Here is a 17,543-nt window from a genome sequence, read left to right on the forward strand (position 1 = left end):
GTGAATACTGAAGAAGAAAAGAGAAATCGAAAACGACACTCTCATGTCTGTTCTGTTTATGTGGTCTCTTCAGAGCAGAGAACTACTTGCTCATTGACAAGAGGCAATGTCTCTTATGCGAAACCCTAGATTCACCTCTCTTCTTAAATGGGTATCACAAGTTTCTGCAGAAGCTAAAACCTTTATGCCCCAGATTCCGGGAACTGGGTTTCATCTTCCTTTTACCTTAAATCCTAGGTCTTTCGCCACCGTCGGTTCCGGCAAGAAACTGAGTGCTAGAACCGGAATTGAGAATCGTGAAAAGGCCCAGGCTGCGATGTTGGATTACTTCTATATCACGAGGGGATTGCAGTTTTTGGTCGCAGAGAGTATGAGCAAAAATGCTCCTCTCTTCAATGATAAACTCTTAGAGAAAGTGAATTGTGATGATGCTGATGCTGATATCGCTCGATCGATCACCAGGTTTCTACGGTTTCACCCCATTAACGAATTTGAGCCTTTCTTCGAGAGTTTAGGCCTGAAACCATGGGAGTACAGTCATCTGCTTCCCAGTGACAAGATGTTCTTGAAGGAAGATGCTTTTTTGCTTGAGAATTACAATACTTTTTGGATCTATGGAATTGGACTCAAGCAGATGGGGAAGATCTTCAAGGAAGCTAGGGAGGTTTTCAGGTATGAAACCGGGGTTTTAGCTTCCAAGATTAAGGCTTATGAGAATTTGGGACTGACAAAATCGTGTGTGTCGAAAATCATCGTTTGTAACCCGAGTATCTTGATTGGGAATATGAATGATGAACTGGTTAAGGTTTTTGAGATGCTGAAATCCATAGGAATTGGGGTTGATTGGGTAGATGAGAACTTGTCAGAGGAGGAGGAATTTTATGATTGGAGCTCTATTCATAAAGTTTTAAGCTTGCTAAGAGATCTCTTTTTCAATAATAATGAGCTGTGTGAGTTAATCAAGAAGCACCCAAGGCTTGTTTTTGAGGATTCAGGGGAGTGGACTCTGTTTCTAGCTGGGTTTCTAACAAAGCTTGGGTCATCTAGAAGTGAACTCTGTTCGTTTTTCCGTAAATTCCCAGAAGTTCAGGCAAAGAAATGCGTTTCGAATCTAAGGCATGGCTTCTTGTTCCTAAACCAGATCAAGATGGAGTGTGATGAGATCAGTAAGATTTTCCGTTCTCACTCCTCATGGCTTGGTGCTTGTCCTTTGAAGAAACCCAAAACCTTACTTGATAGACTGAACGTTGGGACTAGGCGGCTTTGTCAAATCATTCAAGAAAACCCAGAGGAGATGAAAAATTGGACCATGGGTTTAAAGGTCCAGCCACTGCCTAGTACCGGGGAAGAGGAAACGTCGAGATTGATGAAGACACAGTTCTTGTTGAACCTTGGATATAAGGAGAACTCAGAGGATATGGAGAGAGCGGTGAAGAAATTCCGTGGAAGAGGATCAGAACTCCAACAAAGATTCGATTTCCTTGTGAGTTTGGGTCTAAACGAGAAGGATGTCAGATGTATGGTGAATGCCTTCCCTCAGATCCTATGTCAAACATCTGATCTTCTAGAAGCAAAGGTTGACTACATTGTCAAGGAACTAGGCTATCCGCTTTCGACCTTTGTGGCTTTCCCTTCGTGTCTTGTGTTTACTCTCCAGCGGATGAAGCTCAGATTAGGGATGATTCCGTGTCTTAAAGGCAGAGTAAAGGCAATGAGCAGTTTACTTGCGTGCTCAGACCAACATTTTGTGTCTCACTATGTAAACCGCCACCCCGATGGGCCTAAGCATTGGGAGGATTTGAAGAAACAGATTCTTTACGAGTAGAAGAACTAGTTTCCTTGATTTTTTTGTGGTCAAGATAAACAAGAACAAAGCATCAAGATATAGGATTCACCACGTAAATGCAAATGAGCTTCAAGACATTGAGCAACAACTATAATTCATTGCTTCGAGCTGGGGACCTTGAGGATATATTTTGTCGTGGGCTGAATATGATGGGACTAGATTAGATTATTATTACTCCGAGTTGCGGAGTTGGAGCAGCTAAGCTACAAGTCATGCTCGTCCGTGGCTCGTTTTACTCCAATCTCTCTGCATTCTCGGTTTTCGGTTCCCTGAGCAGGTAAACCAGTACATTATATCTCCAGAGACCATACATAGTTATATGGAAATGATGCTTGCTTGCTATATGTGATTCTACTCACAGTTTGCGCTTTGTATATTGGTTTTTGAGAAGTCTCTGGTTGCTCAAGAATATTACATTACATTGCTTTTCTCTCTGGATTGGATAAGAGATACTATATGTTAGCCTCTTTTTTTTTCTTACCAGATTTTTTCTTATGAACCAACCAGAAAAAGAGATATGTTAGTGTACTGATGGTTTTCTGCAGGAGAATTTTATATGTTGATTTTCAGGTTTTATATGTGTCTCTTATAAACTGCATTTTTAAGAAGCATGTTTAACTTTTTCAAGTTTGGGACTCGAAAAAAGTTTATGGAATGTACTTATTTTGGGTTTAATAAAGAGACCCTTAGAGATTTTGGTTTATCTAAGTGAAGATTCCAGTTACACTCAAAATGATTTCTCATATCCTGTTCTCTTTTCTTCTAGGGAATTCATTTTTGCGGGAAATATTGGTTTATATTAGAGCAAATGACAATGATTTTCCTTAAGCGTGAAAGTTTAATTTCACAATGAAAGTTACGAAAAAACTGTGTACATAAAAGTTTGATTTCGTTGGATGCTCATTCAGTCACCACTTACCATGCAGGCGTTGGACACATCCGGAAGAACAAAAGACTGTGTCGAAGCCATTGAAAACTATTGGGAAAGGACAACGACGCTTGCATCCACTACAAATAGGTCGGGAGAGAGAATTGTTGAGAAGAATCTGACACTCTAGCCCTTGGATCGTAGTGGTGTGTACACCAGGTTTCATGTTAATGTCTTCCCCAAGTGCACATTTAACATGAAGAGCTAGGCAGCATTCGTCGCATTTAAAGAAAATATGCAACTCTTTTCTACCATTCCCTGTCTCCGTTTCTTCTTCTAGTACAATCTTGGTCTCGCAAACCTCACACCACTCTGGTTGATCATCATTTGCCTCATCTTTCCCGTCGCAGCTTTTGAGGAAATGACTGTCATGCTTATACTTTACCTTGTATGGTAAGGTAGCACAGCTGAAACATATAATATAATCGCATTCGGAGCAGTTTAGTTTCGTACCATTGCCTTTGTATTTGCAGACTTGACATGTTGCCTCTTGGCATGGGTCTAAAGGTAGGTAGAGAGGATGGTTATGGCCTTGATATTGAAATGGTTCTGTGATCGATGCACATCGTAAGTCTAGTTGGAAGAGAGATCTCCATGTGAGATGCTCATAGGCAAAGCCACTTGACATACGCCAACAAGCAGTACAACGGAAAAAGCCTTTGTTACGACCATGATAATCCTTGGTTGCAAAATTTAGTGTGAGAGGATGTGGATCCAAGGGATGGCGTATCATGCGGGGAGCATGTGCACAGCTTTCATGGAGGATGAAGTCCTCGCATTCTTCCATGCATGAATAGAATCGACCTTCGTAGATTGGAAGAGAACACCCTAGACAGTTCTTGTTACCATCATACGCTCTTCTGCTCATCGTCTCAAGTTGCAGATTGTGACTATGAGAAAGATGGAGTATTATTCCATCAGCTATCCTCTTGAATGGTTCACCGTCGTCTATCATATCATCTTCTTCTGGTACACCTTGCAGATCTTTTCCATCCCAAACCCTTGTATCTAACTTTACTGCAAGAATATGTTGAATGCACAAAGTAAGCTTCACCTTTACTGCAAGAATATGCGCCATATCTACTGTCAACAGGTTGACGGCAGACTCCGCAAGAGAGTTCCCCATGTGGAAGAGAAGCTGTGAATGAGATACGGTGGCTATGACGAGATGTTCTTATGACATGCGGGAAATCGATGCAGCCTTTATGGATTACGAAGACACAGTCGATACAGATGTATGTGGGATCGAGGTTCTTGATAAGGCCACATATATGGCAAACCAAAGAAGCTTGTGTAGGGAAAAAAAGTCAGAGGGTGTGGATGGCTTTTTGGATGGTTTACAATAAAAGGTACAGGCTTCATCGCACATATTGGATGCATTCTCAAATCGCAGGTAGAACAATGATATGTCATGTTTTGAAGATATGCTCCACAACAAATGCACCAATCCTGACCAGTAGAGTGATTGTAAAGTTGAAGAGGATGAAAAGGATGGGAAGGGTGTCTGATCTCAAGTGGAGACTCTACACATTCTTTGTGGAACTTGTTTTCACAATCAAGGCAAGCATAATAGCTTCCACTGGCCTTGGACTCTTCGCATGCACCGCAACTAAAGTCTTCACTGTCAGGTTCTTCATTGTTGCACCAAAAGAGAGGGACTACAGGGAGCTTACAGATATCATATTCTTGGTAATCAAGCATAGATTCGCCTTTGTGAACACCGCTTCTTGGCCTTGTTTTAGTGGGGAAGTAAGGAGGAGAGACGAATGGAAGAAACTCGTAGATATGGAATCCGTAATCGTCCATCTTTAGTATGGACTTTTGAAATCTGATACGTGAAGCAGGACAGAAGAAAAGAGGTGGTTGATTGTCAACACTAGCTAGTGTTTCACAGGAGGAAGTTGAATTGTTTGTTTGTGTTGTTAAGGTGTAAACCAAATATGGTTTTTCATCCATTTCCACCTTACGAAATACACCCTCGTAACTCATGGCTGTGCTACAATAATGTGGAACTTTGAATGTTTTTGTGATATCCATCTTCTCTTTCACCTCACCCTTGCAGTTATAGAGCAAGTCATCTATACTAATTAAATTTGACATTACAGCTGGGCATGGGTAAGGTCCTTTAATATTCATTATATTTTTGACGTCTTTTTCATTTTTTTTTGTATTAAAAGAAAAGAAAGTCATTCATTATTGATTTCGAATCTCTCTGTACACCGTCTCTTCCGGATCTTGTGTCTAAAGATTAGTTTTATGAGTCGTTTACAGAAATAGCACTTATGGACTTTTTATTACAAGAAATAGCACTTTCTTACACCATAACATTTAGACTAAAACCATAAACATTGCAGAGACTCAATGAAGTCTCTTAAGTAGTATTTTAATAATATATGTTAGCTGAATACCCATATAAGAGACATATTGTTTTTGATCAAATATTATAGAGATCCTTTGGAATTGTTTTAAAAAAAAAACATTTTACTCAGAAAAAGATAATTATTTCATTACAAAGATTTAGAGAAGAACATAAAAAGAATTAAAACATAAATTTTGTTACAAACTTCAGTTGACATTTTAGTAATGTCCACTTTTCGAGCAGCTTCCTGTTTTTCTGCAAATAAACATGCTTTCGAGTCTTGTGGTATTGGAATATATTGGATAAATGTCGCCCATTTCGGATAAATACCATCTGTCAGATAGTATGCCAAATCATACTCCCTTCCGTTGACAGAAAATTTCACTTGTGGAGCTTTTCCCTGAATTATATCATCAAACACGGGTGAGCGATCAAGCCATTTATATCGTTTAAGGTACCTGGAGGTCCAAAAAACGCATGCCATATCCACAGGTCATATGATGCTACAGCCTCTAAAACGATTGTCGGTTTGTCCGAACCACGTGAATATTGCCCTTTCCACGCGGTAGGGCAATTCTTCCACTCCCAGTGCATACAGTCGATGCTTCCTACCATTCCGGGAAATCCGCGGTACTCTCAATAATCAAGTAACCGTTGAAGATCCTCTGGTGTTGGTCTTCTCAAGTATTCATCACCAAATAAATTTATGATTGCGTCGACAAAATTTTCCAAACAGTTCCGAGCAGTAGTAGCACCAATGCAAAGGTATTCATCAACTGAATCAGCAGCCGTTCCGTATGCCAGAAGACGAATTGCTGATGTACATTTCTGAAGTCCGGAGAGACCAGGCCTTCCGAGAGCGTCTTTCTTCTGCCGAAAGTATCGAACTTCATTATTTAGTCGATCAACAATCTTCATGAACAATGACTTATTCATCCTAAACCGGCGGCGGAATAGATAATCCGGAAATATAGCCTCCTCACTGAAGTAATCATTCCATAAACGTATATGGCCTTCTTCCCGGTTTCTTTCAATGAAATCTCTTTTTTTCCTTGAATTGGTTGCCTCTTGCTGTTGTCCGTAGTCGATGAACATATTCTGAAGAGTGTGAACAGTGTGATTATAAAATTGATCAAATAATTGATCACCTTGATGATCAAGATATTCATCAATTGATTCATCATCATTATTATTCGAAGATGAAGCCATGGTTTTTTGAATAGAAAGTGGATATCGTTTAAAAAGAAAAAGAAGAAGTACAAGAAGAAGCCTTGTAAGAGAAAGAGAGAATTGCTTGATTGAGAGAAACAATTGCTTGATTTGTCAAGCATTCAGAGCATCTGTTTTTTGCAAGGAGTCTGTCAAGAACACTCATCCTAGTAAGCCTCTCCCTTGTTGCTAATTCCTTATCTTTGACATCCAACACTTTTTGAAAGTCTGCAGTAGCTTGAGCAACATTGTTTACTTCAGTAGAACATTTTTTTCCTTTGGCTTTTGCAGCCTTCACACCTATAGGCCGAGAGCATGAACCATCATTTTCGACAGTCTCCATGGCTTCAGTTTCCATCACATCGGTTCTTCTCTTTTTGCTCGCTTCATTGCCTTTTGTGGTGGAAAGATCACACCACTTTTGGTCATTCCGCAGTTCCTTCCAGGCGTATTCAAGGTTAAATTTCTTCTTGTGGTTTGTGAAGAAAATCTGGTGAGCAAGCTTCAGGACGTCGTTCTCGTTCATGCCGCTGGTCTTCTCCCTTGTTTCAGAGTCATATGCACCGGAGAACTTACACACAAGATCATTGATCTTGTGCCACCTCTGCTTGCACTGGCTTGCTGTTCTTGGTACACGACCCTCTGCATTTGGACTTCCATCATAATAGTCTGATACCCTCTGCCAGAAAGCACCAATCTTCTGTTCATTGCCAACTACAGAATCTTTACTGGTATTTAACCAGGAACTGATCAGCAACACATCGTCGCTTGGGTTCCAAGCAGCTCTCTCCTTTCGCTCTTGAGGTGTAGTCTGCGTGCTGAAGCTTGGAAATGGTTCGAGTGAAGCAAAGGAATCAGTAAGGGGAGTGTCTTGTTGACTATTCAATAAGTCCACAAAGTTAGTGGGTTGAGCATATGGATATGCCGAAAACATGAATGTTAGTGAAGAAATGAAAAGGTTGTGAAGAAAGGTAGAAAAATGGAATGAAAAGGTTGTTAAGAAATGTAGAAAAATGGAATGAAAAGGTTGTGAAGAAAGGTAGGCAAAAGGAATGAAGAGGTTGTGAAAAGCAGATGAAGGATCGAGTTTTAAAAACCAGAAAAATGGAAAGAAGGCATTGATGAGACATAAGCACCAACTACCAAAGTCAGAAAACTCTCTAAACCTTAAAAGCAATAAACTCTGTAAACCTTAAAAGCAATAAACACCAACTACCATCGATGAGACATTAAAGCAATCAAGACCTCAAACTTAAACCTTAAAACTCCAACTACCATCGATGAGAAACATTCAAGCCTAACTAAATCCAGCCATTAATATTATTATCAACTACAAATCTCCCTAAAATGAACAAGCCTTTATTACATTACCAACTACAAAGTTCCATTTTTATGCTAAAGACAATTAATATGGTTTGAAGATTGCTTACCAAGAATTACTTCTGTCTTCTGCTTTAATGCTCAATGATTGCTTCACCTGTCTCGCCAATTTAGATGTATAGCCTTTAAGCTGCATTGAAAAAAAATCAGAAACCAAGTTTAGTTCCAAATAATGTATCCGATTGATGCATATCCTAAACCAGAGAAGGTTAACAAACAAACAACCAATCTGAATCAAATAAAACAATCCCAATCTCAAACATTGTCTTATTGTCACTTACACAAACACAACACCATATTTCTACAACACCGATTAAGTAAGAGAATGGTATATATCTAACAAACAATTCAATTCATAAGAGATGAACCCTAAACCATCGATCAGAACCCTATAGTATACCCTATACCAAACCCACTAATCGAAACCACGAATCAAATCACCTCACATCAAATAATCAAACTGTTTCGATCCTGAAATCGAAAACCCTAAATTATCAAACCGAGTGAAACCCATAAATCAAATAATCATATAATTCGATCTCTAACCAATTCAGAAGAAGAATTGAAAACCCGAACAGATGAAGATAGAATCGAAAACCCGAACAGATCAATCAGAACAGATTGATTTTGCAAAAAAAAAAACCAAGAGAAACAGGGAAAAGAAGATGGCTTATCTCCGCGTCTCGATCCTCTGGTTTTGGCCTTCGAACGATGTCGACGAAGTCGGAGAGATTCGCCACCAAAATCTCGTCGTCGCCACCAAAAAATCGTCGAAGTTTTTCACGGAGAAAACAAGGAGAAGTGTGTCGGGGAAAAGAGGAAGGGAAAGAAAAATTTTTTTTCCCCAATTTCATTTGCCAATCACAACAAAGCACGTGTCTCTCAATACCGTCTCCAACAGTTTCATTTTAAGCGACGTTGCACAAAATTGAGAGACGCGTTTTTGTTAAAAAATTGTTTTTTAATGACAAGAGATATCATAGAGACGAACGATGTTCATGCTCTAATGAAAAGATGAATTCACTCTCTAGACATTTTGGGAACATGAAGCGGTTGATAAAAAAATAAAATTTTTTTAAAATATTATATGTTTTTTAAATAAGAATCAATTTATATATATTTTAAATAAAAAAAATTGGCATCTTGCAATATTTTTACTATAACTGATTATATTTTATTTGAATATATATCAAAACAAAAATTGAAAAATATTAAATTTTATAAAAAGTTAGACATGAGAAATTTGACTTTTTTAAGAGTTTATAGATTGGTAAAAAAAAAAAAGCAGAGTTATAAAGCGATGCATATTAGAATTATGTTTTCAAAATTATAGAATTTTACAGATTAACCCAAATAATATTTAATAGATAGGTTAGTACGGTTTTACAGTTTTATCTGTAACTATTTAGGCATATTATAAAGTTAGTGTAAAATCTACTTTTTTTCAACTTTCAAAACAAAATTTAAGAAAAAATTGCTCTGCGCTATATACTTGTGGTCAAATCCTAGTTTTTGCCTATTATGTTTGTAAATTATTATTGGTCAATGAGCTAAGGTCATTTTTTGTCCTTGTTATAGAAGGTCGTTAATTATAGTTTTCGACTCTGCACAAACTTTTTAATTGGTTTTATGTTTTTTTAATTATTAGAGATGGACAAAAGTCGTTGAAGACGGGAACAGGTGAGGAACTTTTATTCACGTAGGATAATATTAGTTTGAACATTAAACAAAAATTTAAAAATCCCACTTGATATTTTTTAATGATGCAGATTATGTAAGCTAGAAGTTGGATGACCAGGGGATGAATTAAACTTAATATCAAGACTCAAGAGGCAAAAGACTTGACAAAAAGGCGGAAATTGACGTGTCCAAAACTTGTCGAGCTGAATCTTTTTGCAGATATGCAAATATACAAGATTGGAAAATGATGAACGTGGATTATTATACGTTTATGCTATCATGAAAGATTGCTTAAAAATTCTAGGGTTAGGATCTTAGTCAAGTTGTATAAGTAGGCCAAAAGGTCGAAAGGGTAACACTTTGAGCTGATTGGGTGTTTAAACATTGAAGCTTTCACGACAACAACAAAAAAAAAAAAACAGAAACTTAAAGGTGAGTGTTCTGTACTCCATATAGATTCACAGTAGGATGAGATCTAGTTGTGGAACTATTAGACTAGAAATCGTTTGGGGATAAATACTCTATGTGTTTTTTAACAGCAAAATAAGTGTAATATGTTGTAAAGTTAAATTAAAAGCATTCGGCTTTGTGCATTCTAGGTCACAAAATCTTGTGTTGTACGAGTTTTTCAGACTTACAATTTTGACCTTGAAATCTTCCAAAAAACGGCGATGAAGTTGACGCGAAGAAAAAAGGCGGCGGAGGAGAGGAAAGTGGAATCTGAAAATGATTAAATTTAGTTTACTAATCGGCGATTAGAGAGGCTTCCATGCAGAATACTCGAGCCACACACTTACAATGCTTATTGAGATATTTTTATTTTTTATAATTTTTATAGTCACAAGTGCTAATTCCCCATAAAAACAATTAAATGAATTGAAAATACTAAATGTCAAAGTGAAGACGGAAACCCCATATATGCTTCTTTGAATGGAGATATACCATATACGCATTAATATATGAATTCATAATGTCAAAACACTAAAATAGTAGTATTAGAACTGTAGCCTCACCATTTATTGTAGATTTCTTTTTTGCTAATCAATGATAATCATAATCGGATTCAGTCGTTTCCCATCGACGCTAATTTGATTTTTTTCATTTCCTTCTATCGAGAAACAAAACAGAATACTGCAAAGCATAAAGCGAAAAGCAAGAGATCGGAGCAGAGTATCGGGAAAGTCACCTCGTAGATCTGATCGGAACTAGAGAGAAGCAGATTCATCTGCTCTTCGCTGGTTGCCGCCATGATTTTAGATTTCGAGTTTTTGTTTTTCATTGCTAAAAGGCGCGGGAGATTATTAGAAAAGGAGAATACACTACTACAAGAAAGAAAGATCGGGTTTTACGTCGGCAGATATCGACGTTAAATTGACGTAAAAGAGCATTTACGTCGAATTAACGACGAAAAAAAAATCGTCGTAAAACCGAGATCGTCGTAAAATCGTCGTAAAATTACCAACCCAGGAAAATCGTCGTAATTTCGTCGGAAACTATTCGTAGTAAACGCGACGTAAATTTTCCAACGAAAGTACAACGAAATAAGTCCATCATAAGAACGACGTAAAATTGATGTAAAATTACATCGATTTAACAACGATTACGAGACGAACAATTTCAATTAAGGAAAACTAATTTTTTAATTGTCGATGTTAATTCGTCGTAAAGTTTCGATGTAAATCCGACGTAAGCATATACGACGTAAAATCGTCGTTAAATGTTCGACGTTAGATCGACGTAAATTTATGACGAATTTACGTCGATTTATAAATTAATTATTTAATTTGATTTTAATATAATTAATGAATTTTTGAAATAATAAAAAATTTAAAAATAGAAAAAAAAACAATTTAAATTGAAATTTAAATTCGAAAATAATTTATAAATAAAAGAAAAAATTTAATACAAATTGTTTTTTACAAAAAAACCTAATCTACAATGTGATTTCGTAATCGTCGAGGTTGAGATCGACGTCACGAGGAGTGTCCTGAGGGACACGCCCGGGAAGAGTGTCCGTCCGCCATAAAGTTGATGTAGTGCGTCTTCCGTCGAATCATCGTCTGCAAAACCGGAAAATTTTTATTTTGAAATTACAAATTAATTTTAAATTATGATCCTAAATCTAACAAACACCCTAAATCCTTAATCTAACAAATTCCGATCATAAATCTAACAAATTCCGAGCCTAAACTAATTTCCGTCCTAAACCGTTTGTATTTCTCAACTAATTAATAATAAAATTAGATTTTAAGTAAAAAAAAAATTACCTGATTTTTGGGTTTGCAGGGAAGCAACGAAGTGAGGAGGAAGTAGGGAGAGGAAGAAGTTGAATGAGCGACGAAATGAGGAAAATGGTGCTTCCATATATATAGAATTTTTATTCGTCGTAAATCCGACGTAAACATTACGACGAATTTACGACGAAATCGTCGTAAATCCGTCGTAAAGCTACAACCGTACAACAAAGCGAATAAGACACACACACGTGGCTGTATCTGGACTCTGCGACGAATTTACGACGATCAGGGTTATTCGTCGTAAATTCGTCGTAAAACTACGACGAATTTACGACAAATCCTTATAAATCATAAAAATTATAACGGCTATGTATTTACATATCGTCGTAAAATCGTTGTAATATTACGACGATTTTACGATGGTGAGTACAAAAATGATGAATTACAAAAATTGAAACACCCATAAGCACATACAAGCATGCATATACATGCTAAATGTGGTCTGTATAATTTTCTAGCATGTTTAAATAACATAATGAAGAATTTGGTTTGATCTAAGATAAATTCTTACATCTTCTCTAAATGTATATAACACCTTAAGATTACTTGATAAACACATATATGTCAAATTTTGAAAATTTTTTTTTTTGTTTAGAAAGTTGTTTTACCTTATCAGATGGTAAGCCATATCATTATCTTCATCTAAATCCCCCCTGAACCCCAGAAAAGATTGATTATAAGATTTAGGGGTTACATTTTGTCGTAAACTCGATGGTATTTTACAACGAATTTACGACGAATGGGTGTGATTCGTCGTAAATTCGTCGTAACATAAACCACATATCCACAAGTTCTTTAATCTTATACTACAAAACCTTATATAATACATTAGTTTACTCAGGAAAATGCACCCAAAAACCATTCTGTGAGTTGGGAAAGCTAAACCCTATAGGGTTTAGGGTTTACATTTTACGACGATTTTTAAATAATCGTCGTAAATTCGTCGTAATAGTCAACATATGTCCAAGTCAACACGTAAGCAAATTTTCTTTTCATTAATTGTCTTTCATTTTTTAAACATTTAAATTTAAACAAATTTATCAAATTTGACAAATGTTACATTTAAACGTTCAAAGCATGCAATTATATAAATGCCAACATCATACTTAAATATTAGTCTTCAACATCATACTTAAATATTAGTCTTTCAATTACAGTTTGCATAAGGCCGGCTTGGTACATAAATATTTCCAATCCGTTTTTGAAGTCTTCAGTCAACGACCCATCACCATTTTTGGGCGTATACATCCACTTTCGTAGATCGTATATAGACATTTCAAAAACAAATATTTGACTTTTTGTTTTTGAAATTTGATATAAATTTCAACTACTAAAAATTTTACTTAAACATTCAAAGACTCAAAAAATTTGTGTCTTTATATGTTTTTTTGGGTTGATGGAATAATGAGAGAAGAAAGGATATATATAGAATTTTTTGTTTGGTTACCAACATATTACCCATTGCATATTTACATCAAATTTACGTCGAAATAAAACTTACATCACATTTACATTGATTTTACGTCAATTACAAGATAGAGGACAATTAGTCGTATTATCGATGTAAATATTACGACAATATTACGACGAAATAAAATTCGTTCTTCATTCGTCGTAATATCGTCGTAACATTACGACGATTTTACGATGGTCATTTTTTACGTCGAATTTACGACGAAATTTTTGATCGTCGTAAATACGACGTAACGTCGTCGTAAATTTACGACGACTAAAAATCGTCGTAAATAATTCGACAGAAAAACCCCTCATTCTTGTAGTGATAAAATCGTTGGGAATTTCGAATTTCACGGGCGTTTGGTAAAAATGTCGTGAGTTTTGGGCCGTCGATTTTATCGTGTGTGGCTTGTGTTGTGCTATTACCTAGCCCACTTTAGTTTCTTTTTTTTTTCATTATTTTTTTTGTGTAACTAAGGGTCTTTTTGTGTAACACAAGGTACCATTTTAGTTTCTTTCCCTCAATTCAGTACTGAATACTGATGCTAATCCAACGGGCATCCTAGGAAAACAAAATGTAATCGTTTTGTCATTTCGTTTAATGATTTGTTTCATGTTCTTTCTTTCTTTCTTTTTATAAAAAGCACTAAAAAATATCATTGTATATTTGGATTTGCCTCCAAATTTTGTTTTATAGATTGTATTTCTGATTTTAAAAAGTCCAAACATCTACGAAACGTGTTTTAATATGACAAGTTTTATAACAATAAGTTTGTAATGGATAGTATTAACCAATAAGAAAACGATAAACAATTACGAAGATAACGATAACGATTACGAAAATAACGATGAACGATTACAGAAATTTTTTTACAATTTTTATAAAATATACACTTAAATGGAAATTAGAGAATAATTAACACAATAAATGATTCTCTACAAACTACAGCTAAGCCATTTAAGAAATAAATTAAAAAAAAAAAATTTTGGACGGGTACATAGAAATTTCTGACTGAAATGAATACATGTCTAAAATGATTTCTCTTTTTTCCAAATTTTCCAAACTAGCCTTTTGAATGCATCTTTACTTACTAATATAAATAGGTAGCTATGCAGGATGTGTAAAACACACTCTCATTTTCAAGATGTATTCACTCCCAAATAAGTTCAATCCTTATGGTGATAATACCAGGAACCATGGTTTTGTTCCCATCCAAATTAACCCAAATGAGTTCCAAAAGGTCTGATGAATCATTTTTTCTCCTCCCCAAAATTCTCAGACCTCCTGTTTAATACAGTCTCTCTGAGATTCAGAGAAACATTTGATGAACATACGAAAATAAACAGAATAATATAATAGTATGTCCTTTTTCGTATGTGTTCTGGTTAAACATATAACATACTTTATCTATATGAATTACATGGTCATCTAGTTAACTAAAGTTTGTTTTTTTTAATAGATATTTCTCCCAATCGTTCTATTGTTTTACTACTACACAAAAGAATAGAGAAACAAAATTTGGTATGCTTCAGAGCATTTTCCAGTCCCCAATTGCCTCATGTCATATCTTTATCGTGAAAAAAAACAAAGGCATTTTGGGCCTTTTCTGTCCAACTCAGCTTGGGCTTCCAATGAACACTGGCCTTTGAAAAAACATCTTTAGTCCTTTTTTTGTCGTAGTCCTTTTTAATGTAGGCACATAAAAATGACTAATGTTTCAAAGATAGTAAATATTGTGGGAATAGAGTCAGTAAATTCAATCAGTGACTCATATGAAACCTAGACACTAATTAGTAAATACGGAAAAAACAACCTCATTTTCTCAAAGTTTTGTTGCCTCTGAATTAAATTCTTCGATCAAAAATTCAAAAGTAATAATTAAGTTGGAAGAAAATTCCACAATTTAATCAGTCTTTTTTATGGTAAGTGAGTTAAATACGTGCCCAATTCTTCTCACACGTCAAAACATAAATGGCTAAATGCCTTCGGTTTTCTTCCAACAACTAATACATATTCTTACAAAAAGCTAACACGCCAAAAGGTTTGTATTGTAGTAACAAATTCCACATAATGTGTCAGTACTTAGGTTTATCCAAAGGGACAAACAGTTTGTCTTTCCTTACGTTTCCTTTTGTTAAACGATGAAACGTCAGATATTTGTCTTACAAATTTAGTAAGTTTTGAAAAGTGAGCAACGACAATATATCACATAGTTATAACTACTTCTGTGCTACGCTTTTTCATATATATTTTTTTTGTAAAAGAACAAATACTCCTTAATTGTTCCATATACACATGCATGACCCCTCAAAAGTAAATGGAGGAAACTCCTCATCTTTAATCTTGGGATAGAGGTTAATCTTACATTATTGATATAATTAACGCTCATACATATTATATAATATTAAACTTGCAACAGAGGTTTTAGTCGATAATATAATTTGTGGCCACTCTTATTTTATATTCAAAATTATGATGATATGAAATCTATAAAATCAGTAAAATCATATCAAACATCTTTTAAACATCAAATTACGTTTCAAATTGAATTAATGAGAATTTTTTTTTTGTGTACAACTCTATCAATAAGTTATATTTATTTTTTCTAAAGACTATGTATGTTACATCAAGACTATGTATGTTCTACAATTATTTTATAATGAAAGTTTCATTTCGTCGAAAAAATAAAGTTATATTTATGTTTTCTAAAATATGAAATAAGAAAAAAAATTGAGAAAATTAGATAAGAAAATAAATAGCAAAATAAGCAAAACATAAGGAAAAAGTAAGTCCAAACAAATTTTTTAACTATAGAACTGAAAATGATGCTTCTTAATTATCAGTTACAAAAGTTTTTAAGAGCTCTTCTAAATATGGCTGAAAAAACTCTAATTCGAAGACTTTGCTAGGAGAGGGAAATATCTTGTTGTTTTTAAGTTTGATAATGTAGGATTCAAAACAAGAAGATAAGAAGAAGAGAGAAGCCCTCATCTCTCAATTCTCTCGCCACCAAGCAAATTTCAAGATCTATCTCGTATAAACAGCGTAACTGATAGCCACTTTCGTTTTAATCTAATTTGAATATATATATATATATATATATATATATATATATATATTATATTGTTCTTACAAAGCAGATGGATTAAACTAGATGGATTAAACTCATGCAGACGTATAAAACAACGGCACAAGGCACTCAAAGAAAGTAGAAACTAGTGGTGTAAAAAATTTGCCTACCCTATATATATGTTTTGCTATCTATTTCGCATCCCTTCTCTATCAATCGTTCTTCGGGGTTTTCTGCAACGACAAATATAATCAGTGAACAATGTCCGATGAAAACATACTAGTCCATAACACACATTCTTCCATATACATTCCAAAGAAAATATCAAGGCTTACTACATCATATTTTCTTCTTCTTGGATTTTTTTACAAACACTTCCATGGATACAAAAGATATCATCATCATGGTCCTCTTACACCATTAGCACGTCTCACCACGAAGGCTGTCGTGCTTGCTGTTCCATAGCGGGCCTCGTCTCTCTGAATCCAGAAATGCTGTTGTATGAGAGATACTTTGAGAAAGGTGTGTTTGGAAAATCCATGACTTTGAGGTTTCTCATAACAGCGTCATTACAAAACAACGACAATATGGTTCCCATAGCGACATCCGAACAAAACAGAGGAGTAATATATCATCCCTTGGACGCATCTTCCGATCTGTTGCTGGAATATTTAAATCATCCTCATGAATACTACATATATCTACAATAAGTAATGGACTTATGGTTGTCATTACATCTTAATTCAAAATTAAGCATAACCGCCTGTCTGTGGTTTAGGGTCTGGTATCTATTTAAGTTATATAATTCATATCCATTATCATTAACTCATTATTATATGATCTATTAATGATAAAAGCGTTATATATATATATATATATATATATATATATATATATATTCTAAATTGTGTGCTTCAAAACATGTATTCACCTTTGTCTCCAAGTCTTTGATATAGGTTGTTTATAAGGTTAATTTGGAGACAATTCTCGTTTGCAATTCAGTCTTAACCAAGCAAGCTTTGAAAAATATCTTTGCTGTAGCAAATGAAGACGAACTAGCAACTGTTGACAATGGTCTATGTACTAAATTTCTATTGATTTCTTCTTGTCTGCGTTTGTGTCTTTGTGTCTTTGAGACTTTTACGACTAATTAACCAATGGTAAAAGGACTAATTTCACCTAGCTAATTCAATAGAGATAAAATAAGAAGAAATCATGCATAAGGATTAAGTATATAATATAAGACAATAAGATATAATATATATGAAACACCAACTCAAAGGATAAATGGATTGTGATCTTTATCTCCCTCAAAACG

General features: G+C 35.1%; 1 protein-coding gene and 1 pseudogene across 1 annotated transcript; one reads left to right on the top strand and one right to left on the bottom strand.

The window, feature by feature from the left end:
• The first annotated feature begins 106 nt into the window (after nt 1–106).
• Nucleotides 107–3,006, top strand: LOC18019659 (transcription termination factor MTEF18, mitochondrial). The gene is made up of 2 exons (XM_006401352.2): nt 107–2,123; nt 2,773–3,006. Exon 1 carries the CDS (start codon nt 107–109, stop codon nt 1,823–1,825), a length of 1,719 nt encoding a protein of 572 aa, XP_006401415.1. The 3' UTR covers nt 1,826–2,123; nt 2,773–3,006.
• A 315-nt stretch (nt 3,007–3,321) lies between these two features.
• LOC18019660 lies at nt 3,322–4,817 on the bottom strand (annotated as a pseudogene).
• Between the last annotated feature and the right edge of the window lie 12,726 nt (nt 4,818–17,543).

Source organism: Eutrema salsugineum, unplaced genomic scaffold (genome assembly GCF_000478725.1).
Source record: "Eutrema salsugineum unplaced genomic scaffold, Eutsalg1_0 scaffold_2, whole genome shotgun sequence".
Taxonomy (NCBI): domain Eukaryota; kingdom Viridiplantae; phylum Streptophyta; class Magnoliopsida; order Brassicales; family Brassicaceae; genus Eutrema; species Eutrema salsugineum.